Here is a 15,387-nt window from a genome sequence, read left to right as displayed (position 1 = left end):
CACCCAATAGAAAATACATAAAATCCATACTAAACTTGGCGCAGTTTGCAACTCGTACACTTAAACTAGATTGATTATCATTATGGCAATCAAGATTTTGGTTTTTTACGTGCAATCTTTGTTTCATGCAGTATGAAGTGGAGCCTTAGTGTAACTGGTAAAGTTGTTGTCATATGACTAGTAGGTCACGACTTTGAACCATAACAGTCTCTTGCAGAAATGCAGGGTAAAGTTACGTATAATAGACCTTTGTGGTTCGGCCCTTCCCCGGACTCCGCATATAGCGGGAGCTAGTGCACCGGACTGCACTTGGTTACATGCATTACAGGAAAATTCAAATGATTTACTATAGCTAGAGAGATTAATTAGCCAAAATTCACATCCAGCAGGGTAATTCCAGTGACTAAAACAAATACCAAACCAAACAAGATATTCATACAAACCTTACAAATTGGTTAAAGGAACATAAAAATTTAAGTGTATGGGAGGCAATGCAATAGCTAGAAATTAGATAATATATGAATGGAGTACATAGAATCAAGATTTATTGGGTTTTTGTTTATCAGCTTTTCTTCTAGCTCTCCTTTCTCTAGAGCTAACATATTTGAATCCTCCACTTTCAGATTCTTCAGCATCTTCAAAATCTCTAAAAGATTTCTACACTTCCCCAAAATAGTTGAAAAATTAATAAACACAAAGTATTTTCAGTAAGTTATAGAGTTCAATAAGGAAGAAAATTTGTAAAAAATGTATACCTCTCTAATCTCTGAAAAGCTGACTACATAAAATGTAACAGCTGCTGCTGCTATAATTCCTAGAACTGGAAATCCTACTTGTTGAATAGCATCCATTCTTGTGCTTTATTTTATTTTTTTATTTTTACTCTTGAGCTTAGATTGGATATTTTGATTTCTTGTTTCTCTTGCTGTTTCTATTTTTGATGATATAAGATAAGATATTTGTACTTGTAGATAATGTTAGATAAGGACATGTAGTGGACCAAAATCCTCTTGTGTTATCCTAGAGAGTCTAGTCCTCTATCCCCACGGTCACTTGAAGCCGGTCAAATTTAGTTCATATAACTTTAATTTTTTTTTGAGCAAATAGGAAATATTTATATTAAAAAATTATATGATGTTTAGTACATCATATTCATACCTTATGTCACTTAGGACACATTGATTATCTAGTCTTGCTAATACATTACAAGCATCATAAGTCAGGTACTTAAACAAAAATATATTGTTCTTTTTGTTCATCCCTTACAAAAGATTCAACATATGATGGAGGTTGCACAAAATGTTTCTTCCCCTTTGTTTGAGCAATAGCCTCCTTTGCCAATTTATGTGTACATTCCCTTGCCGGAAGACGTGCCGGAGGACCACTTCCTTCTCCTGGTGCATTAACAATCTGAAATCATTAACAATATCATCATATAATCTGTTGCCTTGTTGTATAGAATGAATTACCTCAGTGGAGTCTGTTTCTATTTCAAGTGGGAACATTCCCCATTCTTGCGCTATCCGAAGCCCCTTTAGGAGTGCCTTGATTTCTGCTTCTAGTGTGCATGAATAGATTTTGCAAAACCTACCACCCAACTTCCTTTTGTATTTCTGAATACACCTCCCATACCACTTTTTTGGTTGTTGTTCTTAAAGCTTGCATCTATATTTAACTTGAACCATCCTTTCGGGGATGGGGTTCTTCTTTAGAGGGTTGTGGCTTTTTTCAGTAAGAAGTTTGAATTCGGTTGCCTTTTGATTTATTAGGTCTATGTTAATAGGAGTATCAGTGTTATTTTGGTTATTGCTATTCCTATTTAACCAGATATACCAGATGGCAAATGGAAAGAAAGACTCCCAATTAATATACTTGTGTCGTTTTAGTAGGCAGTCAAAATCTTTTAATTGAAGAAGCCAGTGGTTGCTTTTTGGTTTATAAAAGTTTTGCCACTAAAGAAAATATGGGTGATGGATTCTTCTTCATTTCTTTTGCAAATAAGGCATATAGAGTCTATGTTAATACCCATATTAGCTAGGTATTTTTTGCATGGTATCCTATTGTGTAGACATTGCCATAAGAAGAATTTTATCTTATTAGGACAACTTAGATCCCAAATCCATTTATAATCAGTTGGTTATTTGAAAGGGGTCAATTAGGTTGTAGCAAGTTTTAGTAGTGAAAAAACCTTTTGTTGTTAGTGACCATATAAGAATATCACTTGCTAATCCCTTTGAACGAATCCCAACTTTAGAAACTTTAATTCATTCGACTAAGAACAAACTTGGATGAACTAGGCTGGAAATAAATTCTTGAATAGGTCAATTTGGACACAATTCAAAGTAAACTGTGTAACTACGTAATTTCCACAAATGTATACTCAACTTTTACTTTATTGCACCAAATCATTAAACTATTTTTGTAGCACAAATTATTGGAAAAATGACACTGTACAGCCGCGGTAAAAATAACAGCCAAAAAAATATATAAAATTTATATATTTTTTGTATATATATACATTTTGTATGTTATATACAAAAATTATACACTTTTTCGGCTACCAGATGTAAATAGTTTCTGGCGCGGGCTAAAAGTGATAATATCCCAAAATTATTCAACTTCATAAATATCACGAGTCATTTTTTGGAGGGGATTTGGTAGCCAACTGACAAAAAATCCGTATTAATATGACAATTACACCCCTGACAAAAGATATAAAACCTGCATCACGCATTAATCGCGTGATCTGTAACCTCATTCGTGAAAAAAGATCTCCTCCTCGCCTCTCAGTAGCTTTATCAAAAAATTAGAAACTTATCCAGATTCATCTTCAGAACCACACTTGCATGACGTTGTTTCATGTTGAAGCTAAAACTTCATGCTAATGTAGCATGAAGTTGTTTCACATTGAAGCTAAAACTTCATGCTAATGTATGCTGGCGGCAGTGGTTTGAAATCAGAATCACTTATGGTGGTTGTGACAATGGAGGTGCCTCATGATTAATGGTGGTCCCTGCGGTTGTTTACGCAATGTGATTTCTTCCCAGTGTTCTGAATGTCAAAGTGAAGAAATTCAACCAAGCGTGGGTAAACGGCGGGAGTAACTATGACTCTCTTAAGGTAGCCAAATGCCTCGTCATCTAATTAGTCATTGCCGATTGCCATCGGTTGTTGTGGGTTGTGCCTGGCATCGCTCGTGGCAGCTGATGGCTTTTGGCAACGAACGGCGGAGCGTCGTGCAAGTAGCGCAGGAATTGACGGAAGGACACCACCAGGAGTGGAGTCTGCGGCTTAATTGACTCAACACGGGAAAACTGACCAGTCCAAACATAGTGCCCTTTGTGGGATCTAGGTTAGCGCGCAGTTTGGCACCGTAACCCGGCTTCTGGTTCATCCCGTATCGCCAGTTCTGCTTACCAAAAATGGCCCACTTAGAGCTCTTGATTTCGTGGCGCGGCTCAACAAAGCAGTCACACAGTCCTACCTATTTAAAGTTTGAGAATAGGTCGAGGGCGTTGCGCCCAACAACCGATGGCAATCAGCAATGTACTGAGCTTCGCCCCGTGTGCATGGCACCTTTCCGCGCTACTTGCACGACGCTCCGTCGTTCTTTTGCCAAAAGCCATCAGCTGCCACGAGCGATGCAAGACACAACAGCCAACAACCGATGGCAATCGGCGGCGGATGTTGCTTTTAGGACTCCGCCGGCACCTTATGAGAAATCAAAGTTTTTGGGTTCCGGGGGGAGTATGGTCGCAAAGCCAAAACTTCTCAGTAGATTGCCGATTGCCGATTGCCATAGGTTGTTGTGGCTTGTGTCTGGCATCACTTATGGCAGCTGATGGTCCCGAGTCGATTGGCGGACCAGCTCAGCACCATTCCACATCCGACCGGGGCGCATCGCCGGCCCTTATCCGCTTCCCTCCCGACAATTTCAAGCACTCTTTGACGTCGCTCATGGCGGCTGATGGCTTTTGGCAACGAATGGCGGAGCGTCGTGCAAGTAGCGCCTTAAGGTGCCATGCGCATGGGGCTAAGCTCAGTACATGTCGATTGCCATTGGTTGTGCACCTTGTGGCGCTACTTGCACGATGCTTCGCCGTTTCGTTGCCAAAATCCATCAGCCGCCACTAGCAATGTCGCCTCCCGATGTTGCCCGCAACAACCGATGGCAATCGACACCTCCCCGTGTCAGGATTGGGTAATTTACGCGCCTGCTGCCTTCCTTGGATGTGGTAGCCGTTTCTCAGGCTCCCTCCCCGGAATCGAACCCTAATTCTCTGTCACCCATCGCTCCTACCGATTGAATGATCCGGTGAAATGTTCGGATCGCGGTAACGTGGGCGGTTTGCTGCGTGCTTCTGTATCTGCGCGCTCCGGACACTGGCCTTTGGGCTCCCCATTCGACCCGTCTTGAAACACGAACCAAGGAGTTTGACATGTGTGCGAGTCAACGGGCGAGTAAACCCGTAAGGAAGCTATTGGAGGGATCCCCCTAGCTCACGTTCCCTATTGGTGGGTGAACAATCCAACACTTGGTGAATTCTGCTTCACAATGATAGGAAGAGCCGACATCGAAGGATAAAAAAGAAACGTCGCTAATGCCAAGGCATTATCAAGCACAATCGGTTGCCTTTCGCCCCTCACGTTCGACGTGCGGGGTGAACCAAAAGTTGCAGTTGTGTCCCAGGTCGTCCTCGCCTCTCCATGCGATGGCTTGGTCCACGACTAGTATGCTTGGCCGGGTCGTGCCTCCGGCGCTGTTACTTTGAAGAAATTAGAGTGCTCAAAGCAAGCCTATGTTCTGTATACATTAGCATGGGATATCCTGCAGTCTACAGTTTTGTCATGAGTTTTGTCCGAAACTTTAGTCTAAACATACTTAAGTGTTAGTTCATTTGCTAAAACTTCAAACTAAACATGCTTAAGTTTTTTAGTTCATTTGCTAAAACTTCAGACAAAACATGGTTAAATTTTTTAGTTCACTAGTAAATTTGCCCGCGCTTCGCGTGGTTGTTAAAAACTTTATTCGACATACAAAACAATCCCTATACTAATATTCGAATATGTTAAAGATTCATAAGTTTTCGAACCCAATAAATTAAAATTTAATCCATCTTTTATCTAACAAATTAGTTTTAAAACCTCTTTCTAATTTTCCATCACTTAAGTGTTTCTAGTCTTCTAGACCTCCCCAATATAAAGATAATAACAACACCGAATGAAAAAAATTAAAAAAAAAGAAGGTAAAATCAAATATATCCACAAAAAAAGCGAAATCAAATTCTACAAATATTTTCTCTAATTTTTCCCTCCCTTTTCAATTACATTTTCCTTTTTCTTCTATTTCTTTTTCCTTTCTTACATCTTACCCGTTCATTTTTCCTATAAAAAAAATAAGAAAAAAGACAAAACTCCTTTTTCCAAATACAACAGATTAAACTTCAAGTTCTTAATCCATTTTTTATTTGACAAATTAGTTTTATGACTCTTTTTCTGGTTTTCCACCACTTACGGAATTTTAATCTTTTAGACCTACCCAAAACAAATAATAAAACATAATGAAAGTGTTATAAACAATAAATGAAGAACAAGAGTATTGCAGAGAAAAGTAGAAAGAGAGAATTCTTATTGATATTGGATCAATTACAATGGAATAGAACCCCTCTATTTATAGGGAAAAAATGACTTAGCCACCAAGTAACAAACCCTAGAATCTCTCTAAAATATAGACACTCACCTAAAATAGAATTCTATTTATAACACTCCCCCTTGAATGTCTATTCAACAGATAATGTGTCTCGTTAAAACCTTAACTAAAATAAAACCCAGTGGGAAAAAAATTCTAGTAAAGGAAAAAGAGTACACATATCTATCGATACGCCTTTTGGTTGCTTCGTTAAAAACCTTGCAAGGAAAACCCAGTGGGACAAAACCTTGTAAGGAAAAAAGAGTACAACGCGTATTAACTCCCCCTAACGAGAGCATCAATTCACATCCTTGAGCCTTCACATTCCAATCTTGTGCACTATCTTCAAAATATCGTTGGTAGATATTTGATAAACAATATCAGCCATATTAACTTCAACGAATTTGTTTCACCTTGAAATCATCATCCCTAATAGATGTATTGTCTTCATATGATCTTGTTGGAATCGTCAGTTCAATATCTTCACATAGAGGTGAAAACTCTTGCTATCATATTATCATGCCTATAGTTATAACAACATACATTTGTGCACAAATTGCACTGAGAAAGTGGTACTTCAAGATCAAGAATTGTATATGCTTCAAGCAACTTAAATCCTTCATGGATTGTCATATAAGTTAAGTCATATAAGCCATATAATAGACTTTAATTAGATGATTATTAAGTTTTCATGTCATGCTAGACAAATAAGATATCGAAAACTGATTGCACATATCATTGACTTTACACTTTCAAGTATTTGAACTACACGTTCAAAACTACATGTCTTTCATATGAAACCAATTCTATTTGAATTGTGTCTCTTCTATTTGGCCAATATTTTTGTGTCTGTATTTGACATACTTGAGGTCTTCATCTATACTTAGCGCTATGATAGATGTCGCCAACAAACATTTTATATCGGTTCCATTATTTTTTTCATATAGACATAACATAGAGATCTCTTCATTCATATATTCAGGTACCTGAATCTCTCATGAGATTTTATGAAGTGTTATGTCAGGTGATCTTCTAGATCACTTGCCTCCTTTATTATGATCATTTTGATCATTTGCTCATCTTCTTTATCAAGAATTTTTATTTGAAACCGATTTGTCTATGCGCTTCAAGCATACCATAGACTTTGTCCTTCTAGGACTTAATAGGAGCATTTTCAATGAGAATATAGTTACATTCTTTGGGCCAGCAAATGCGTCTGACATGCTTTGCAATATATTGCAAATGAATTATCCTTTTATGAACTTCAAGTTCATATTATCTTATTCGAGGATCTAGATGTACAAATGATAATTCATTCCACGTAATGTTTTCTCAACTGTTTATCATGTCTCCCCCTCACGTTATAAAAATTAACTTGTTACCTCAACTTTGAGAATCCACCTTTGTGTGTTATGGTTTTAACCAAATATACACCGCACATCAACAATAATAAGATGAAATTATTTGGTTCCTGACCCTGAACCACTTGTGAGGGGAGAAAATAATATACTTTGGTATATAACGTATATCAAACTGATATAGATAACTTTGTTCTCATAAGCAATTGTTTAGCTATTAAGTAGAGGCACTTAATAAATTATTTTGGTAAACCAACTGTGATGTAAACGAACTTATCAAGATGAACTTCTTGAATAGAAAATCTGGAAATTATGCTCGAAATTAAATTGTTGAGCAAGTTACCTCGCAAAATACCATGTTGCGGATTATTAATAATCGCACATGTAACCATCTCATAGATGCATCTTATGTGGTATACATGCCAGGTGAATGGGTGCATATTCACCTTTGATATTTCCAGCATTCATGGGATTCAATCCCAATTTTAGTTGGTATATTAATTAATGAGAACAAATAATGTAAGAGAATTCGTAAAGAACTTTCTAGTTCTTTAATATTTACCCATGTGAATTCTCTTTTGTTTTTGCCCATTGATATGGGTAAACCAATTATGCCAACTGAATAAATTATCAATATTGATAAACTTCAGATTTACACCATGACGTGTGCAATTATCAATAAACTCCAAGTTTATTATGATATGGGTTTTTATATCAATAAACTTCTCTTTATTGTGGCATTCTTTTGTTTGTGTTGTATAAACTGGAGAATAAAACGGGTAATTTTTCACATACATATTACTCTGTTACAAGTCGTAGTAATAGAAGATATTAAATCTTTCCTTTATTTATAGTCTTAGTATGACCAACCGCTTTAGCAAATACTTTAGAAACTCAATTAAGTTTCTTTGAGACTTACTACAACACAATGCCTTATTGATAATCAATTTTATTCCTCCAGAATATTAATAATTGGCTCTTCCAGAGCTCTCAATTAATTTTATAGTACCACATATTCATCAACATCCATATGGTGAATATCTCTTTTAAGGAGAAAGTTATACCATTATGGTCATGGTCAAAATTATATGCAAGATATGTTTCTTGCATTATTGTTGTCATTTAATAATCACATTGCCAAAATATTTTGGCGTACTATAGGTACGTGACCAATGACCATTCATGCCATAATAATGACATTATTTTCTTATATCATCTCAAACCTCCTTCTAGAGGTTGTGAGCACGTAATTTTTGCCCTAAGCAAATTAATTCCAAAAGTTTCAAATAATTGATTTCTTTATTATTTTACAATTTTTGTGAATTTTTGTGCGAATTTTGGTGTTAATTGGTTGCATTTTAATATGAAAATACAGGAAAATACGCACATGCATTTAGGGATTTTTATTTTTACAAATTTAGTATTAATTAGGTATTAATTAGATTTAGAATAAAGTTTAAAGAAAACTTGCAAAAAATAGGCTGTTGCGCTCTTAATTGTTAATTGTTGCGTTTTATTTCTAAATAGAGTTTTTTAAGTAATTTTAGGAAGTTTAAATAGCTTAATTGAGTCTTTGTTTTGTTCTAGCATTTTTATAAAACCAGAAAAAATAAATAAATACTAAAATACCAAAATAAATAAATAAATAAATAGAATACAAAAGCAAGAAAACAAAATCAAAAAAAAGGAATTTGGGCTAAATTCACCCCAGCCCAAATCAAAGCCCAAAATTTGCACACTTGAAACCTGTCCAAAACTAGCCCAACTGCCCGGTCCAAAAGCTCTTAAAACGACGTAGTATAGGGGAGAAACTACGTCGTTTTGAAATAATGTTAGACCAATTAATCGTGGCCCTCCGTTNAATATACATTTAATATATTTATAATATATTATATTGTAAAAGTTTTATATAATTTTAATATTCCTTCAATAAAATAAATTATTATTAACTGAAATTATATCGTGGATATAATGTAAATATTTCATCAAAATATTTCACCATTACTCTTCAGGTTCCATCAATATATATTTGTATAAAAGAATATAATGTAAACTATATTGTGAATATTACGTAAATATTATATTAATTTAATTCACCTAAAAACAAAATTAAAAGAAAGATAAAGAAAATAGGAGAGTTAGTGTGTTAGTGGCTTGACTCCTACAATCTTGAATGAATATGTATAATTTTTGTAAAGTGTCGAAAGGAAGGAAAATAAGAGAGTCTAAATAGAAGAAAAGAAAGATGAATGTTAAAAGAGAAATCCCTACAAATAAATAAAAACAACTGGAATGGTGGAGGATTTACGGATAAATAATAAATTAGTTCCTACAAATAAGCAAAAAAGGTTACGGTTCACTTAAGGAATGACATTAATTAGGTGCCATTTTTATTAATTACTTAGATGCCATTTTGTTAATTACTTATTACTGCCATGATTATGTTAAATTTTCTTAAATACTGACGAGCAACTTTTTGTTTAGTTTTTAACCGGTTCGAAAGGCTAATCCAAGATTTAACATACTGAACACATCATTTACTCATCAGATTTAGAGAATAAAAGGTCATTATTTTGATTCATTTATCAGAAAGGAGCAAAATACAAACTTATTTGTGACTGCCAAGATCAGTAGGAATAAGACAGACAACTCTCCCATCCCTCCCCTCTTTTCTTTTTTATTTTCCCCCCTTTATTAGGATAATCAGAAAGTCTAAGATAAGTTAACACAAATTGCACTTGATAACTTATATTCCCACTCCATATTATTAGGCTTGAGTAGTCTCTTGAGCCTTGTTCTGCACAGATTGTCCACCCTCTTTAGCTCTTTCCTTCATAACCCAAGCTTTGCTTGCAATCCTCATCCTAGCGAAATCAAGTTGGTCTGCCCCAAACAGGTTTTTCCCACCGACGTTTCTATACATCCAGAACATCGCAGCTAATGCCCCTGTGCCAGACCCGCCAGAGAACAAGAAACCGGCGCTGATCAGGGCATGAATTATCACAGCCGGGACAAGAATTGGGCTGGCCATGATAAGGAATGGGGTGACAAGGATCAGAAATATAACTGTCCCCGCAAAGGTCAGACTGGACAAGCCTAACAAAACAGCACCAAGTGTTCCTGCTGCCATGAACCTCAAGGATTCATAACTTGGAGTTGATCTATGCAGTTCTTTCTGCTGATCAGACATGACTAAAATTTCTAAAAGGAGTTGTTGTGATATCTTTAAAGGGAATTGTGAATGAATGTAAAGGATTAGGAGAGATCTGCATTATATAGTGTTTTTGTGATAAAGTGGGACCCATAGGACACATGGAAGAACAGTTGGCATCATCTTCTTGGGTGGTGTGAGATATGAGGGGGTGTAGATAAAGTGTGCAGGGGATGGTGGTATGTGTGAGGGGGGAAGGGGGACAGATTGGCATGAGCCTTTGGTTTTATGAGCATTCAAGATCAAGCATTTGGCAAGGAGAAGGAAAAGATGGAGAAAGTGAAAGTAACTTATAATGCTTCTCTCCAGTTCTTCCGTACCAAAATAATAGTTAAAACAAAACTAAAACACAAACACATTATTATTCTACTACATAAAAAAAGACATGGAAGAAATGCCAAATAGGAAGCAAACCAGGGAAATAAAGAAGAAATTAACTCCAATGGAAATAAGGTAGTATTATTTTTCAAAATAATATAAAATAAAAAAACATTCCTGGTTCTAGTTAAAGAAAGACATCAATGAGAAAGGAGTGAGGCACATCACATGTATCTTGATGCCTCCCCTCATTCTGAAACAAGGTTAACTCCTTTCAGCTAATAACAAGGGGCTATTCTTTGCAAGTAGAAACTTTGTTCAAGCAAGTAAATGATAGAACAAAACAACCTCCATGTTTACAGCCAAGAGAAGGAAAAATAGAACATAAAGTGAGAGAGAGAGAGGGGGTGAAGGATTGCATTGAGTAACAAATCTAGCTTACACAGGTTACTCACTAAATCATTTGCAATTAACAAAACTAGCTTACACAGGTTAGAAAATTTTTCTAATAATTTGAGCTTCAAGACCCACTACCCATTGGCTACTGGTGCCAAATACCAGAACATGGTTAAGAGTCCTTCGAAATACCACGACCAGCTGCATTTAGCCCTTGATTCTTTGGTAGAAGATATGGCGGAAGAAAAGACGGGATTACAAGTGCCAGTGCCAAGCATAGTACCACCAACACTACAACATACCATGCTTGGTGAGGGATGCCAAAGAGTAGCTCATCACATACTGTCAAAGAAAAACACATGATATTAGTAAGACATTGCTTAAGTTAGATAGCCGGCTTTGAGTCTGCCTTTAGTTAATTGTTTATGCTTTTATAGAGTTATTTTTTGTCTGATTGCCGGGCCAACAATCAGGCACCATCTAAGAAACTTAGGTTGAACTCGAAAGAGGATATCTAGGATTGCTTTGGATTGAATAGTGTAAGTTCATGAACCTAAGCATTATGGAATTGATTTGTGAGCATGATAGAAATATATTTGCTTACCTTACATAGTGAAGACTTAGAATAGGTGATTAGGCATCGAAAGATTCCTATGAGTAAACAATATACCCGAGGTAAGTAACTCTGTGCATAAAAGTTATTTGGATTAAGCAACTACCATAAGGAAAGTGACAAGGAGAACTAGAGTCCTATGATCTTTTAGCATCGACTCTATTGGATCGCCCGTTGCTTTCTTTAGTTCTATTTCAAGCTTTCCTTCAGAATTTAGTTAAGAACCCACAAACCTTATTTCTGCTTATAATAGCTAACTGTATCTTTAAATGTCAATCTTGTCTCCTGCCAGAAGCGTAAGTGACTTCTTTATTGCCCTTGTTAATCTTGGACAAATAGGTCACAAGCAGAAGATAGATATCTGCCAACAAGACTAAAGCTCTAAACTTTAAAACACCTTGGCTATGCAAAACTATGTGGTTAACAAACATCAAACTGTATTTAGCTTTTTCTATTGTTTCTCCTCCATCAAACTGTATTGCTGCTGTTCTCCTCCAGATTAGAAGTATCTACATTGCTATGACTCCACTAGTAGATAACTGTTTTGAGGCATCTTAAGTTGAAATATGTGTGAGGTGTAATTTGTTATAATAGGATTTTAAGTGATCAACTTTAAAATCATCCATACTATTTTCTTTTAAATGAAGGGAAATTTATTGAAGGTACTAAGAAGATGCAAATAATACAAAAGAGTGAGAGTACATAATAATAAAATCAGCTCCACTACAGAAGAAAGCTAAGCTAAGGCTAGGGAGCTGACAAAATCCAATTACTAGGGGACTCTTTACAGATGCTAAGTTGAGCCAACTATATACATCCATACTAAACTTTATCTTGCCATCCTCCCTTCCGAAGAGAGCATAATAAAATATCTACTAAAATTTAACTTCCCAAGACCAACACACCTGTCGAAAGGAGTTTGCTGCCTGCCAATGGTGCAATAGCCACTGGCTAGAGCAGTTCTCAGAGTTCTGTAGATCATGGCTCATATATTCTCATTGTCATAATAAACTCTCATACTATACCATAGAAACTCCACTAAACTAGATAATAATAGCATCTCCAGTTGAGGACTTAAACATGCACAGCATTTTCCTTTGTCTTTTCCCATATTATATATTCCTCACACAAAATTACCTTTTTTTCTCTTCTTCAAGTGACAAGAAACAATGCAAATCTGTATAACACCTATCAAAATTCTAGCTTCTTCTAATAGGAGTAATAAATAAATCACCAGACCATTGCAAGAGAATTTGCATGCTCTACGTTCTTCCCATTGACAGTCTTTTGCAACAGCTTTTAGGGATTCCTTTAATCTTTTAGGGGTTCCACTTGACACTTGGTACAGATAATATAAGTTGTATATGACAACTTGGTATATTGACTCAGGCTTAAATGGAACGATATGGGCAGTGAAGATTAATAAAGCCGACCCAAAAACTTGCTTGGGATAGAGGCATAGTTGCTATTGTTGTCCCCGTATATTGATATAGCTGATTCATAGCCTAAATAAATTTCAATAGCATGCTTTATCCTTTCTATTTCACATAAACGCGCTTCCTAGATCAAAGAGAGTTATGTCAATATGCCTTTGACTTTGTGATTTTCATTTATTAACAGGTAGCCTTCAATTATTGCATTTCCCTTTCCTTTTTATTTTGCTATGGCACTCAAAAACACAAGTCATAGGTATAGTGGTCTTGCTTCTTTCCCACTTTTTTTGTGGGAAAAAAAAGGAGGTTAAGGTACGTTTCAAAATTTAGCATTTCCAATTCGCTTATAAGTGATGACAACTTTAGTGAACAATTATCATAGTGGCATGTGAGAAGATGATTAAATATGTTGAATGGAACTTTGACCTATCTAAATTAAGGGGGGAAATTTACCTATATTATATATTACGTACTTCCTCTCCTTTACCCCAGGTATTGCAACAATTCCCTCAGGCTCCACATTTACCAGGACAGATGTTCCACCCTGTGCCAAATTCCATTATCAGTGCCTTCACCGCCGTAAAAATGAGAAGAACAACAAATCACTCTATATCATGCTAACATAACCAAACCTTGTCACCAAGCAATTGAATACTGTCAGCCTGAAAAATAATCTTCTCAGTGTTCAATAACTTCCTACCACCATTTAGCCCCGAACTTCCTTGACTTAGTTGTAAAGTAAAAGTCGCTGGTATCTGTTATACATTCAACAGCAAAAGGTTTAAGCTTTAAATACCAATAGGGTATACAAAACTAGTAGGCAAGAATGCAAATGTACATACAGAAGCAGGATATGAGATCTTCACTTCATACCACTTATTCGAATTCAACCCTTGCAGTTCATATAGTCTAGATCCGGACTGGAATGGAAGAGTTTCCTTCATTAGCTCCTGTCCAACTTGCAAAACCTTTACATCCATCCTATAACATTATGAAGTTTAACTTTTACACAGTGTTGGCATAAATCATACGTACTCAATCACGTTATTTATAAGCTAATTATAGCCCGAGTTTAAGTTGAATGCAACGGATGGTAATAGGAAACATCTACACAATCAAGTCACTTAAATAGCAATTGCATGTAACTCTGTATAATCAGCATTGAGTGGTAACTTGGAAAAAGTATACAAACTATTAACACTGCAACTTAAATCATTATAACTTATATGTAACTATTCATAGTGAGGAATGAGGATGGATTTTTAACCTGGCATATGTCTTCAACCAATTAAATTACACCGATTGTGTCAAATTTTTATATATATTGTCACCCTACATAAGTTAAATCAAATAATATATTGCAAAACTAATTATTATTAAAAGAAGCTGATCTATTTCCAAAAATAAACCACAAATCAGCAACATTGTGATGTAAATTGCACCAAAATTTTGAATATTAGGTATAATGATGACATAAGCAATAGAGTCGCTTACGTGTTCCCATGAATGAATGTTAGAACAAGTGTGAGAACGGAAAAAAGGGAACCAGAAGAACTAAACAGTGAAGGTGAAATGCTCATAGTCGCGTTTGATCTTGACCTCCTCCAATGATGGACGGTCCTCAGAGTTTCCAAAAATGGCGATTTTCCAAAATAGTGTGATACGCTGTTCCTATAGAGCAGAAACAATTAACCAAATTTTCAAGTATATAATGGCGGATTAAGAGGATTGGAACAGCAAAAGCTTGAAGATTCCTAGCAGATGGAAGAGGAGAGGGTTTTATTCGTCGCAGGTTAAATCTTTATTTTTACTTTTTTTCATCGTTACAAAATTATAGCCGGTTTTACCGGTTCAATCAATCAACTTCTAAAAACAAATGTTGTTTATTAACTCGGCGTTTGGACATAAGAATTGTAAAATTTCCGAAAAAAAGATTAAGAGCAAAATGGTATTTATTTGAAAATTAGTATAGTGTTTGGGCATGAATTTTTTTCGAATTTTTGTGATTGATCTGAGTAAAAATTTTGAAAAATAACTTTTTGGAGTTTTTAAAATTTTTGAAAAATTCCAAACTTCATCTTCAAATGAGAATTGAAAATTTTATGGCCAAACACTAATTTCGAAAAATTAAAAAATTTCATGGCCAAACGGGCTTTTGATTCGTCTTACTTCTATCTGAAAATTAAGCAAGCAAGTAAGTTCGACAAAAATAATGTTGTATGCGCGAGGTTTTGGAATTAAGAAAACAATAATTTTACCATAAAATAATGCATTATTTTATTTTGGGGATAAAAATAATATTTTCCCATAACTTAGTTTAGAACTTATGTATGCGGTAAATATAAATATGAAATAAAATGTAATCCCCC

At 35.6% G+C, this 15,387-nt stretch overlaps 3 protein-coding genes across 4 annotated transcripts; all 3 read right to left on the bottom strand.

Moving 5' to 3' along the window:
- On the bottom strand, positions 358–940 carry LOC109228168. The gene is made up of 2 exons (XM_019393345.1): positions 756–940; positions 358–657 (listed from the first exon to the last, which is right to left on the bottom strand). The coding sequence occupies exons 1-2, from the start codon at positions 849–851 to the stop codon at positions 538–540; spliced, it is 216 nt and encodes a 71-aa protein (XP_019248890.1). The 5' UTR covers positions 852–940; the 3' UTR covers positions 358–537.
- Positions 9,597–10,300, bottom strand: LOC109226590 (oleosin 1-like). Its single transcript, XM_019391394.1, has one exon. The coding sequence runs from the start codon at positions 10,235–10,237 to the stop codon at positions 9,815–9,817; it is 423 nt and encodes a 140-aa protein (XP_019246939.1). The 5' UTR covers positions 10,238–10,300; the 3' UTR covers positions 9,597–9,814.
- On the bottom strand, positions 10,967–14,877 carry LOC109226589. 2 transcript variants are annotated; one of them, XM_019391393.1, is made up of 6 exons: positions 14,513–14,877; positions 13,861–13,999; positions 13,651–13,773; positions 13,472–13,562; positions 11,577–11,623; positions 11,164–11,314 (listed from the first exon to the last, which is right to left on the bottom strand). In XM_019391393.1, the coding sequence occupies exons 1-6, from the start codon at positions 14,596–14,598 to the stop codon at positions 11,264–11,266; spliced, it is 537 nt and encodes a 178-aa protein (XP_019246938.1). In that variant the 5' UTR covers positions 14,599–14,877; the 3' UTR covers positions 11,164–11,263. The 2 variants fall into 2 exon arrangements, with proteins under 2 accessions (XP_019246937.1, XP_019246938.1); XM_019391392.1 differs by lacking the exon at positions 11,577–11,623 and having other exon boundaries at positions 10,967–11,314; positions 14,513–14,875.

This window comes from Nicotiana attenuata, chromosome 6, assembly GCF_001879085.1.
Source record: "Nicotiana attenuata strain UT chromosome 6, NIATTr2, whole genome shotgun sequence".
Taxonomy (NCBI): domain Eukaryota; kingdom Viridiplantae; phylum Streptophyta; class Magnoliopsida; order Solanales; family Solanaceae; genus Nicotiana; species Nicotiana attenuata.
Note: the sequence above shows the minus strand (reverse complement) of the source record. Positions and strands in the feature narration are given on the sequence as shown.

Excerpts from the sequence above, each read along its gene's own strand:
- LOC109228168 (XM_019393345.1), bottom strand. The coding sequence starts at position 851 with ATGGATGCTATTCAACAAGTAGGATTTCCAGTTCTAGGAATTATAGCA. Across the intron at positions 658-755 it reads GCTTTTCAGAGATTAGAGAG|AAATCTTTTAGAGATTTTGA; the intron begins GTATACATTTTT and ends GGGGAAGTGTAG.
- LOC109226590 (XM_019391394.1), bottom strand. The coding sequence starts at position 10,237 with ATGTCTGATCAGCAGAAAGAACTGCATAGATCAACTCCAAGTTATGAA.
- LOC109226589 (XM_019391392.1), bottom strand. The coding sequence starts at position 14,598 with ATGAGCATTTCACCTTCACTGTTTAGTTCTTCTGGTTCCCTTTTTTCC. Across the intron at positions 14,000-14,512 it reads ACATTCATTCATGGGAACAC|GATGGATGTAAAGGTTTTGC; the intron begins GTAAGCGACTCT and ends ATAATGTTATAG. Across the intron at positions 13,774-13,860 it reads AGATCTCATATCCTGCTTCT|ATACCAGCGACTTTTACTTT; the intron begins GTATGTACATTT and ends AATGTATAACAG.